We start from the raw sequence: 13,290 nt of genomic DNA on the forward strand, positions 1-13,290 counted from the left end.
GCAGTGTGGAATAAATTGAAGGATGAACAATAATGCTATTTAACACCTTTACATAAATATATATATAATGTTACATTTTTAATATTATAAGATTTTTTCATTGATTGCAGATTTGTATGAACATGTGCATCCTGTCTATGTGGTAAAGGAAACGGTTAAATAATTCTTTTTAACGTATCCCAAATTTTAATTACAAAAGCAGAAATTCGTAAATTTAATGAATGTTTATTTTTGCATATATATGCTTATATATATAGTACACATTTTTTAATTAACATTATTTACTTTTTTTTGCTATATTTTGTTGCCGGGTGCCTTCCTTTCTTTTTTTTTCCTTTTATTTCGTTTTATTTCCTTTTATTTTCTTTTTTTTTCCTTTTATTTCCTTTTATTTCCTTTTATTTCCTTTTATTTCCTTTTATTTCCTTTTATTTCCTTTTATTTCCTTTTATTTCATTTTATTTCCTTTTATTTCATTTTATTTCCTTTTATTTTCCTTTTGTTTTCCTTTTGTTTTTCCTCTTTTATTTATTGTTTACTTCACCGTATTGTTAAGGTGATCCCTTTCCTTTTCCTTCTTTTCTTTTGAAATGCATAGATTTGAGCGAGAGTAATTGTTGTAATTTATTATTTTTTTATTTTTTATTTTTTATTTTTTTCTTATTCATTTTCAAAGTTCGTGCATACACACAATTAGAGTAAATTTATTTAATGGCACTTAAAATTTACAATAATGTATATATTTTTTTTATTTAGAAAAATACGTTGTTACTTCATAAAAGTGTAAAAGTCGAATGCGTTCATTATTTAAATGGGAAAGAGAATTGCACACTCGAGTAATGTAATAAAAATTTTATGTCGACCCGTCGCAAAATTTTATGTACACATAATTTTAATTTTCATGAAAAATAAGTTTTCATATTTACGATAATCTGCACGAACAAATTTATACATTCAAATGGAAATGCTCATGCACATGTGCATATAAATGCAAATGGATAAATACATAAATACATACGTGCATACATAATACATACATAATACACGCATAATACACACATATATAATGTACATTATGTATACATATTTATTAAATATGAATGATAAGTGAAATTCAACCATTTGAATTATTCTATTTTATATTATTTTATTTTATTTTTTTTTTTTTTTTCATCCATCCATTCCATTGCTCACTTTTTAGATAAAAATATATTACTTAAGTCTTTCGGTCCATAACAGCATAATATTTTACGTTTTTATAATTTTTGTTAAAAAAATATGAAAGTAAAAATTGCATGTTTTTCTTTCCTCCTCTTTTTATTTTCCTTGCATTCGGGAGAATGTGATAACATGTATAACTTAAGGGGGAGGAATTACAATATGGATGGTGATCTATTATATTTGCTGAATAATAAATTGGGTAATATACATAATATTGGTCAGAATCATTCGAATGAAAATTTTAACAAAAAACTTGAATTATTAAAAAAGCAAATTGAAAAAATTCAAGCATATGAAAATGCGTATACAGGAATGAACTATGACGATATTTTAGGCAATGATCTCGATGAATTAACAGATCAAAAAAAAAATATTTTCGGAATGGACGAAGAAGATTTAGACAATTACGACGAAGATTTTTGGGGGCAAGGTAAAACAGTAACTAAGGGTGAGACGGAGGAGACAATAGCAGTTGCAAATACTCAAGGAACAGAAGGTGTACAGACTACACCACAACCTGCATTAAGCACTGCATCACAAGATCAAGCTTCTGGAGGTGGTAGTGGATCCACAGCAGAACATAATGGTACACCTCAAGCGGTTCCTTCGGCTCAAAGTCCACCTGGAAGTTCAGGTAGTAGTTCAGGCACAGAAAGTCAAGCACAAAATCAGGTATCCGGAACACAATCTCCGTTACAGAAAGAATCAGCACCAGTTTCAAATGTACCATCGAAGGTTAAACACTTAGACAGAATATATGATGACGTTCTTGATAAATTAAAAAGAAAAAACGAAATAGACGAAACTACGTACCATACAAAATATAACGATTTTAAAAGAGAGTATGACGACTTTACTATGAATGATAAGGAGTATGATATGGTTAAAAAACTCTTTGAAGAGTGTTTTAAAAATGGTGCAGGGGAGGGTTCAAATACGACTTGTTTGATTGATGTACTTAAAAAAGCTTTAGAAGATAAAACATTTCAAAAAAAATTTGAAAATTTTATGAATGGTATTTACAGTTTTGCTAAGCGTCATAATTATTTAAATGACAAACGAATAAGTAATGAGGAGCAGTACAACGCTTTACTCAAAAATGTCTTAACTTTATTAAACACTGTGTGAAATGAAATGGACGACCAGAAGTCATTTCATTTTGAACTTTTTTTATAAATTTTAATACATTTTTAAATTTGTAACTTTATTAACAAGATGTTTGCGATGAAATTTTTAATTATACATATATATCCTAACATTTAAAATTTTTTTTTTTTTTTTTTTTTTTTTCTTTTGTCTTCTCATTAAATTTTGTATTCATCTGTTATGCCACTGAACAAATCCTAGAGTAAAATTTTACTTCACAGCCCAAAATTTACAATTATGAAAAAGTGTAAATTCTGCGTAGAAGTTTCGATGTTTTATTTGTACAATTACACAATATATCCGATTTATGCGAGTTTTTTGAAATATTTATTATTTTTTTTTTTTTTTTTTCTTATTCCATATATAAATTTTGTTAACGATTTTCCTAAATATATCTGCATTTTTTTTTTTTTTTTTTTTTTGTTTTTTGTGTTGTTTCGAAATGTTGCATAGATTTGACCGAATTTAATTTTTTAAATTTAGTTTTTAAAAAAAATATATTTCCTTAAACTTTTTAAAAAGTTTTGCACGTAAATTGGAGTAATATATTTATAATTTACCCGATAAAGTAAATATTTGACTTTTTTAAAAAAACAATATATCGCGCTTTTAAATGCGCTAAATTGAAATATGTTTGCCCATGTAAGTGACGCGATAAAAATAATGCTTTGCCCCCATGGCACACATTCAGAGAATAATTTTTTTTTTTAATTTTTATTAAAAAATATTTTTGATATTTGGCGCATTTTTTACGATGCTGCTTTCTTTTTAAGTAAAATTATGGATAAACAAAAAAGAAAAAAAAAAAAAAAAAAACACACACATGTACACATATGTACACACATGTATATATATATATATTTATATGTGCTCGTGTACGCGATAAAATAAAATCAGATAAATTTTTTCCCCCCAGTTGTACCTTTACTTCCTAGCATGCATTTTACACAAAAAGTATGTTAAACTTAACTTCTTCACATTAGTGGCATTATTTTTACATTCTTTAAAATTTATAATTTTTATTAATAACAATGCACAGAAATTTTTCTTTTTGTTTTTCCTCTTTTGTATTATTTTTGCTGCATTCTGCATCGTGCAGAAACAACACTAACATAAATGGGGTGAATTACAATTTGGATGATCATATAGTAGATATATTGAAAAAAAAACTAGGTAATATACATAATATAGGACAGAATAATGCTAACGATAGTTTTAACAAAAAACTTGAGTTATTAAAAAAGCAAATTGAAAAAATACAAAAGTATGAAACTCAGTATGCAGGGAAAGGCTACGACGACATTTATGACAATGAACTAGAAGGATTTACAAAAAAAAAAAAAAAAAAAAATTTCGGAATGGACGAAGAAGATTTAGACAATGACGACGAAAATTTTTTGGGACAAGGGAAAACCATAAACAAAGATGAAAACGAAGGTAAGGAGGATGGGGATGAAGAAAATGAAGTGCATGGTAAAGCGGTCGAAGAAAGTGGGGAAAAAGATGAGGACGATTATGATGATGATGAAACTGCTGATGACCCAGAATCTCAAAGAATTGAAGGAAATGAAGAGAATCAAGCTGGAGAAACTTCTGGTGGTACACAAGTTACGTTAGAGGAAGCTAGACAAGGAGAGCGTAATGTATCAGGGGATGGTGTACAACTTGCCCATACACATACACCTGTCACAAGTAATAATACATTGCAAACACCTCAATCAGGTGGATCCTTGCCACGCGAAGGCAATGTGCCGTCAGGGGAAACAACTGTTAGAAGCGCTGAAGCAAAGGAACAAGAAGCACAAGTGCCCACGGACGCTGCTGCAAGATCAAATGCACAATCGCAACTGAATCTACGTACATCAGCCCCAAATGGTGATACAACAGCACAACCTCAACAAAATAGAGTAGCATCGTCAGGAGATGGAGGTCAGGTTGCTGTACAACAGGTCAACATGAAACCACCTAAGGTTATGTACCTAGATAAACTGTATGACGATATCCTTAGTGAAACAAATAAAAAAAAAGAAATAGAAGTTCATATATACCATAGAAAATATAATGCTTTAAAAAAACAATATGAATTTTCTATGGATGAAAATGAGTATAATATGGTTAAAAAACTTTTTAACGAATGTTTCAAAGAAGGGGAAGGAAATAACTCCAGTGCAACTAATTTTACTAATGTTTTTAAAAAGGTTTTAGAAGATAATGTATTTCATGAAAAATTTGACAATGTCATCCATGGTATTTATGGTTTTGCTAAACGTCATTCGTACTTGAGTAGTGAAAGAATAAATAATAACGATGCATACAAAGTCTTATTTAACAATGCCTTAAGCTTAATAAACACAATGTAAAGTTAACCAGCATGTGAGCACTGACATTACCTCATACCTTTTTTATATAGGGCATTGCACTTTTATAAATATATAGCTTTCGTTTTTGTAGCGTGTGAATATGGTATATGTTTAGTAGTATTTAAAGCATCATTTATAAAAGTTCACTTTTGTTATTTTAATTTTTCCTATTTTTTTTATTTTAGTTTTTCCTATTTTTTCTATTTTAATTTTTCCTATTTTTTTATTTTAGTTTTTCCTATTTTTTTTATTTTAGTTTTTCCTATTTTTTCTATTTTAATTTTTCCTATCTTTTCTATTTTAATTTTTCCTATTTTTTCTATTTTAATTTTTCCTATTTTTTCTATTTTAATTTTTCCTATCTTTTCTATTTTAATTTTTCCTATCTTTTCTATTTTAATTTTTCCTATCTTTTCTATTTTAATTTTTCCTATTTTTTTTATTTTTTATTTTTCCAGCGCTACGGCCGAATAATACAGACTATTATTTAAATTCATGCACACATAAATATGTTGTATATATAATAAAATATTTCAGAAAAAATTATTATAATAATAAATACACTAAATAATACAGATATCTGAAAGTGGCTGTGTAAATTTAGTATTTTCCTTTTTGCTTTTAAATTATAAATACACCTTTTAAAAAAAAGAAATATATATAATTTTTTTCTTTTTCCAAATGGAATGCACCATAGTACACTTTGAATTATTTTATTTTTTTTTTTATAAATCTTTCAATTATGCATATACGTATGTGTATGCGTAGTACATGTATAAAATATCCCAATTCGTACAATTCTTTCCAAATGGACGTTTTGTTAATATGCTGAAAAGTAAAAATAAAACTATTGTCTGTTGTGTATTTCCAATTGGAAAAATACAGTTCATTCAGTGGGTTATAAAAAAAAGGGGAAATTGAAATGGATGAATATTTTCCATGATTAAGAAAAATGCACATTGTACATAATATCATAAAAATGTTTTGTTTATCTGTAATAAAAATTTTATACAGTTATGCTTGAATTCTTGCTAAAATAATTTTTTTTTCCCATATTTTTTATGAAATGTATGCACGAAGTTTTTTATTATTTAGGTGATTGTACTGAGAAAAATACATTCATATATGTATATATATATACCACAAAATGAACTTTTTTTAATTTTTTTTTCTTTAACCTTTCAGCTTTGAACTTTTAAAGGTTTCCCATTTTGAGGTTACCCATTTTCGTTTTGTTAATTTTTCAGCATTTTTATTTTGTGTAATTTCCTTAATTATGCTTTACCTTTTTAATTTCATTTTTTAATCTTCCAACTTGATACATTTTAAGATCATACACTCCCATTTTACGTATTTTTTTTTTTTTCTGCATATTTATGCCCATTTGGGGTAAAAATTATTCATTATATACTTGTCTTTTGGTTTTTGGTTATACATTTTAGCTATTTTTAATTTTTATTAAGTGCAGTGAAAGGAAAACTGATATTTTTTTCATGTTCTTTTTTTGTACTTTCGTTGCACTTAATGTTGGCTGATGAGCAGCCCAACATACCACAAGAAAAGCACATAGCAAATGAAGAAGTAAAAGAATTGAAACAAAAATTAGAGGAAATATATAAAAATCTTACAATTGGCAAATCAACCACTACTTATTCGGAAGAAGATATTATGTTATTAAAAAATAAAATTTAAGAACTGAAAAAATTAAAAAAAAAATTTCTAATAACAAATGAAGGAAATAAGCCAAATAATATACCTGATACGACAGTAAATGAAAATGCAAATTTGAAAGACGACAAGGGGGATGCAGAAAATAGTGAAAAAACGTTCATAGGGCAAAATGCAAGGGGGGATGTAAATGGAGGTGTAGGTGTAGTTGGAAGTGGAGGTGGGGGTGGAGGTAATGGTGTAAGTGGAGATGAAAGTCGAGGTGGACAAGGAGAAAATTCGGGAAGTCAAACAGAAGCTACGCAACAGCAGTCTGCCGTAAATGTACCAGTTACAGAAGGTAGAAATCAAACAAATGCACAGACTGCAGCACCAATTTCTGCAGAACCTCCAAACGGAGCACCTCAAGTTCAAGCCGCTGCTCAACACCAAGTTGGTACGAATTCTCCCCAAATCATATATTTAGACATCCTTTATGATGATTTACTTACTGATCCCAATAAGAAGAATATCATAGATGAAAGTGAGTACCACATTAAATATAACGACTTTAAAAAAAAGTATGACGCATTTCAGATTAATGAAATTGAATACGAAATTATTAAAAAGATTATAGATTCTATATTAACAAAAGGCACGGATGCTGCTAAAAAGAATACCGTAATAACAGGTATATTTAAGAATATATTAAGTGATGAAAAATTCGAAGAAAAATTTAAAAATTTTATATACGGAGTTTATATATTTGCTAAGAGACATAGTTACCTGAACGCTAAGAAAATAGATAACGACAATAAGTTTTTTGGTTATGTGGGTGATATGATGAATACTCTATAGAAGTAGGTAAGTAAATAACTAAATAACCTATGTTTTGATGAAACCTATTTGCATAGCTCATCGTGGATTTTTATGTATTTTCCCTAAAAGTTTACATATGTGTGTAGGTATACGTACGTATATTATACACGCATATATATATACGTACATACATATATGCATATTAACGGATACATGCCTGTGCACACACTTTTATCGAACTTTGCTATTCAAGCAAAAATTTATGATGAAACATGTTGTATGCATTTTCCTTCTTACAAAATTGCATTAAAAAAAGAAAGTTGTATTTTTTTTTTTTTTTTTGTTTTGCATGTATATTTATTTGTACACTCAATTGAAAAGAAATTTTTTTTAATTTTTCTTTTTCTTTCAAAAATGAATCAAATGTTTTGAAATGGCGTTACAATAAGATGTACAATTAGTGCTAGAAGTGTGTGCAATAGCATATATTTTTATTTTATGCAAATATGTTTGCTTTAATTTTCGTTCTCCGAAGAGTAAAGCTTGGGCACATAGGTTATCACATATATATATATATATGTGTATATAGTTATGAATACGTATATATATATATTTTATTTTATTTTATTTTATTTTTTGAATTATTAAGTCATAAAAATTCCTTAAAGTGCAAACTTTAAAAATTCATTTTTCATACGACACTTACAGCTTGAAACCTTTAACGTTGTATTCATAGCATGTATATTTTAAGGTAAAATTTTTTAAATTATAATTGGAAATTTTTAATAAGGGGATATTATATGAAAAAAATGGAAGAAAAAAAGGAAAACGAAAATATAAATAAAGGTACGTATAAATAGATATAAATAAGTATAAATAAATAGAAGGATAAATAAATATGCATAAATTCATGCGTATACATAAGTGTACACATAAACATCAAACATGTTCGTGTGTAAAAATATCAAAAGACATATAATATAAAAAAAAAAAAAAAAAAAAAAAAAAAATCAGTTCATTAACTCTATACATACAGCGTTACATATATAAACAAAAATTCTGATGACAATGTACATAAAAATAGGTATAAATGCAGCAATAAATGTATGTAAAAGGGCGGGGAGGGGAGTAAGTAGTCATACATACATAAATACATACGTTCGTGTAACCGTGTGTGGCTGTCTGTGTGTGTAATTTTCTTGGATTTACACACACTTGTATAATATATATATATATATATATATAGGTTCTTATATATATAAGAACATATACCATTGCACACACGTAATATCTAAGGGGGTAAAAACTTCAAGCGTCAGTTGCAAAATGAACACGTGGATAGGTCCGTGTATGCCCTGTGCATGTGTTGCTCAAAATTTGCTGTATTCCTCCGTGAATAGCTTGATTTGATTTTCTACCTTATCCATTAACATTTCATAAATATGGTTAAACAGTTTATCCGAAATTTTTAATTTGTCATTTTTTTTGATAGTTATATAATTTTTCCATGTTTTTCCAGCTTCTAACTCACTAGACAGTTCTTTTATTTCAACTATAACTTTATGAATATGCAATTCTGTTATGTTAACATATAAGGTAACATGTAAATTACAAGAGAATTCAAAGATGTGTCTTTTGGTGCCTCGTATAACTACAATTTGCGCATCAACGGATAAGTCATTTATTTCATTTATATCAATTTTTGATAAATACTGAATTGGTAGTATTTCTGGATATTGTAAATTTGACAAATTATATTCATTTTCATTATTTAAATTTAGGTGGTCTGATTTTTCTATATTTTTAAAATGAATATTTGTTAAACATTCTTCTATTTTACTTTTGGCCCATTTACTCATATCTTTTTCTTCATATGTTGTTCCAGCAGCATTCCATGAAGATATTGCTTTATTCTCATTTTTATATAAATGTAAATCATCATCATTAATCCCATTTTCGATTTTTTTTGGTAAATTTTTTTCATAAAATTTTTTATCATCCTCTTTTATATCTTTTTTAAAATAACAATATCCCATTTTTTTAGTTTCGTCTATAATTTTTTGATCTTCTTCATCTATATCTAAATAAGAGGAATTATTCGTTGTATTGGATGTAATTGATGAACATTTTTTTTTTTTTTTTGTTTTTTCTTTTTCCTTTTCTCTTTCTTTCTCTCTTTCCTTTTCTCTTTCTTTTTCTCTTTCCTTTTCTCTTTCTCTTTCTTTTTCCTTCTGTTTTTCTTTTTGCTCTTCATCTTCTTTTTTTCTTTTCTCATTTTCTAATACTTCCCATTCATCAAAATCGATTATTTTTTCATTTTTTTCCTTTCTTGACTTCATATCATTTTCATATTTTTCTTTTTTTTTTCGCATAATTTCTTTCTCTCTATCATCATATAGACCTGAGGCTTTTTCAAAAATTTTTGAAAAGGCTTCCTTTTGTTTTTTATTATGTTCACTTTGTTTTATTATAATATTTTTCAATAATTTTTTTGCATCTACATTATCTGGGTATAGTTTAAGAAAATTTTGTATCTTTTCCTTTGCTATATCAAAATTACATCTATTAAATTCTATTTGACATAATCGAAACATACCTTTTGCATTTTTTTTATCGATAGTTAACACTTTCATTACGTTTTCATATGCATCATTATATTTCTCTACATTGGAGTAACATATACTCAGATTTAGGTATAAAGCTATTTCTAACTCGTTTATCTTAGAATTCTTATTTTCTATATTTTTTAAATATTTCATTCCTTCATTATATTTGCTAATAGCTCTTTCATAATTTTTATTTTTAAAATCATTGTTCCCTTCTAATTTTAAGTCTAACGCATTTTTTATTTTCTCATCCAAACTCATCCCTTTGATCTTTTCTTCCAATTCTTTTTCATTCTCATCCTCTACTTTATTATTTTCTTCCTTTTTTGATGAATTCTTTTTTCCCTCTTTTTCCATATCATTCATTTTTACCCAAAAGGGAAGCAAAATAAAGAAGCGAAATGTTCACTTATTTAAAATGAGATCCGGACGTTGTTAGTATAGAGATTGCTTTGCCGCGTGTAGGCAACTGTTTGTGTGTATATGTATATGTATGTATGGGGGAGGGGGGATATACACGATCCTTTATGTATCACTGTATATCTTATATCTATTAATATGTATTATCCGTATATATATATACGTATGTATATGTTTTATATATATGTATATGTTTTATATATATGTATATGTTTTATACGTATGCATATGTTTTATATGTATGTATATGTTTTATACGTATATATATGTTTTATACATATGTATATGTTTTATACGTATATATACGTTTTATACGTATATATATGTTTTATACATATGTATATGTTTTATACGTATATAAACGCGTGTACGTATATTTGCGTGCGCCCGTAACGTAATATTTTTCTATCATATATGTTTTACTTGTAAAATACAAATGGAGGGCCTTACATTTGCAAAAAAAAAAAGAAAAAGGAAAAATATGTATGCTTGTTCAGCACTAAACTATTATATTTAAACTTTGCAATCGTAAATTTGTGGAATTTTTGCTCGGCAATTTATGCGTATGTATAAATAGATATATATGTAGATTTATATATATATAAATACATACATATGTACATAATTTTATACGTGTACGTATATCTACAATGAACTATTTCAGCATAAATACAATTTTAAAATTTGGGGGGATTTTTAAAAGCATAATATTTAATTCGTAAATATATATATTTTTTTTTGTAGATCGTGTTAACACTTTTAATTAGTTTTTTATTTTTTATCCTTTTGTATTATCTTTACGTACAATATTAAGTATATATGTAAATATATATTATACATATGCATACAATACGGTATCAATTACATTACGTATAAAACACATAAATAAATAATGAACATTTTACGAACAAGATTAGGCGCAAAGAAATTCTATGAAGTTAAAATTAAGCCGTTTGCTAATTTTTTTTTATTTTTTTACCCTGCACTACGTTAAATATACTACTACTATAATAATATTAATAATAATAATAAAAAATGTGAAAAGAAAAAATTAGCTTTATTTTATAGTTTTTGTAGTTTTTTTTATCTTTTTTTAGGCTTTTTTATTCCTTGTTGATTTATTATTTTTTTTGTTTTAAAAAATGAAGAATTACATGAACTTCAACCTGTGAAAAATAAAAATGTATCATTTTAAACAAAAAAATAAAATGAAACAAAAACTACGTCAAAAAGTACATTTAATTTAATATAACTGCAATTTTAGAGAAACCTATATTGCTGTTTGTACTTACATATTGTGTTCTTAATTCGTTATACGTGTGATATATTGAAATTTTAGCTCTCTTTCGTTTCATTATTTATTTATTTGTATATTTATTTATATATTTATTTATACATTTATTTATACATTTATTTATGCATTTATTTATATATTTATTTATATATTTATTTATATATTTATTTATATATTTATTTATATATTTATTTATATATTTATTTATACATTTATTTATATATTGATTTATACATTTATATATATATTTATTTATACATTTATTTATGCATTTGTTTATTTATATATGTATTTATTTATTTATTCAAATGAACAAATCTACCAATTTTTTTCATACAAATGTGGGGAATAAAAAGGAAAATTTGTTCCCTTTTATTTTCATGACTTCAGCATAGGGAATATATAGAAGTATATGCATTTATATTTTAATTACATGCCTACTTGCGTACATGTATACATATGTATATGCTTACATAAGTAATTGTATACATATATGTAACCAATAAACGCTCTTCTGAACAAGTGAACTCCTTTGTTCTCTGCTTTTTTCTCACTCCCCCAAATAGTTAACCCCTAGAGATACACATATAAAATCATAATATATGGAATTTGCTAAAATTTTACCATATAGCCCTTTTTTACATTGCAAAATGTTTACTCTTTTTTAGTTGTGTTTTATACGCATCAAATGTGTTGTATCCTTTCCTTTTTTTCTTTTTTTTATGGGTTGTTCAACGGCCTCTTCAAAGCAAAGAAACGTTACCAGTGTGGAATGTTGAATGTACAATTTGCTATTCGCAAAATTTATGAACTTTCCAAAAAAAAAAAAGAATAAAGAAATTAAACAAACAAACAAACAAACAATTGAACAAATAAACAATTGAACAAACAAACAATTGAACAAACAAACAATTGAGCAAACAAACATTGAACAAATAAACAACTGAACAAACAAACAAATAAAAAAATAAATGAACAAATGAACAAACAAACAATTGAACAAACCAACAATTGAACAAACAAACAATTGAACAAATAAACAATTGAACAAATGAACAAACAAATGAACAAATAAACATATGAATAAAAAAATAAATGAACAAATGAACAAACAAACAATTGAACAAATGAACAAACAAATGAACAAATAAACATATGAATAAATAAGGCGTTACGGCATAGGGGAAAGAGTGAAAAGAAAAACGGAGGAAAAATGTATCAAAAAAAATTGTAACAGAAATGTATTATGTGTAATGTTCCTCTTTTTTGCCGAACTATGCTTGCCTAAGCAATAACATATGCAAGGGGCACACACGTAAGAAACTTTACTAATTTTTTAAAATATATTTCTATGTTCCTCTTTCTTATAATTTTTACTCAATCTCGTTATATTTTATTATAACTATGTTAATGTTAATTATTACGTTAATTTGAATGTTAATTTGAATGTTAATTTGAATGTTAATTTGAATGTTAATTTGAATGTTAATTTGAATGCTAATTTTTATGTGTAAATTTTTATTTTTTTTAATATTCGAGATTTTTCCTCACCCACAGGAACGAAGTATCTTCCCCCTTTCCATAGTATATTTTTTCATTTTTCTTGTACTGTTCTTTCAATCTTGTTAGTGCATAGCTTCATATTATTTAAAAAGTTTATTCTTACATGTTAAGCATTATATAATAACAATACAGTAATTTTTTCTCTTCTATAATATCATTGTAAACAAAATATTCGGTATCATGTAAAAACGATTTTTGAAAAGCTTAAAAGGGA

At 26.2% G+C, this 13,290-nt stretch overlaps 4 protein-coding genes across 4 annotated transcripts; 3 read left to right on the top strand and 1 right to left on the bottom strand.

The window, feature by feature from the left end:
• Positions 1–1,350: 1,350 nt before the first annotated feature.
• Positions 1,351–2,349, top strand: PmUG01_12030100 (MSP7-like protein, putative; the record flags this gene model as incomplete). The annotated part of the gene is made up of 1 exon (XM_029006503.1): positions 1,351–2,349. One exon carries the CDS (start codon positions 1,351–1,353, stop codon positions 2,347–2,349), a length of 999 nt encoding a protein of 332 aa, XP_028862985.1.
• A 1,049-nt stretch (positions 2,350–3,398) lies between these two features.
• Positions 3,399–4,727, top strand: PmUG01_12030200 (MSP7-like protein, putative; the record flags this gene model as incomplete). The annotated part of the gene is made up of 1 exon (XM_029006504.1): positions 3,399–4,727. The coding sequence occupies one exon, from the start codon at positions 3,399–3,401 to the stop codon at positions 4,725–4,727; it is 1,329 nt and encodes a 442-aa protein (XP_028862986.1).
• A 1,376-nt stretch (positions 4,728–6,103) lies between these two features.
• Positions 6,104–7,232, top strand: PmUG01_12030300 (MSP7-like protein, putative; the record flags this gene model as incomplete). Its single annotated transcript, XM_029006505.1, has 2 exons — positions 6,104–6,116; positions 6,463–7,232. The coding sequence occupies 2 exons, from the start codon at positions 6,104–6,106 to the stop codon at positions 7,230–7,232; spliced, it is 783 nt and encodes a 260-aa protein (XP_028862987.1).
• A 1,331-nt stretch (positions 7,233–8,563) lies between these two features.
• Positions 8,564–10,165, bottom strand: PmUG01_12030400 (chaperone binding protein, putative; the record flags this gene model as incomplete). Its single annotated transcript, XM_029006506.1, has 1 exon — positions 8,564–10,165. The coding sequence occupies one exon, from the start codon at positions 10,163–10,165 to the stop codon at positions 8,564–8,566; it is 1,602 nt and encodes a 533-aa protein (XP_028862988.1).
• Positions 10,166–13,290: the final 3,125 nt, after the last annotated feature.

Source organism: Plasmodium malariae (assembly GCF_900090045.1).
Source record: "Plasmodium malariae genome assembly, chromosome: 12".
NCBI classification, from domain to species: Eukaryota; Apicomplexa; class Aconoidasida; order Haemosporida; family Plasmodiidae; genus Plasmodium; species Plasmodium malariae.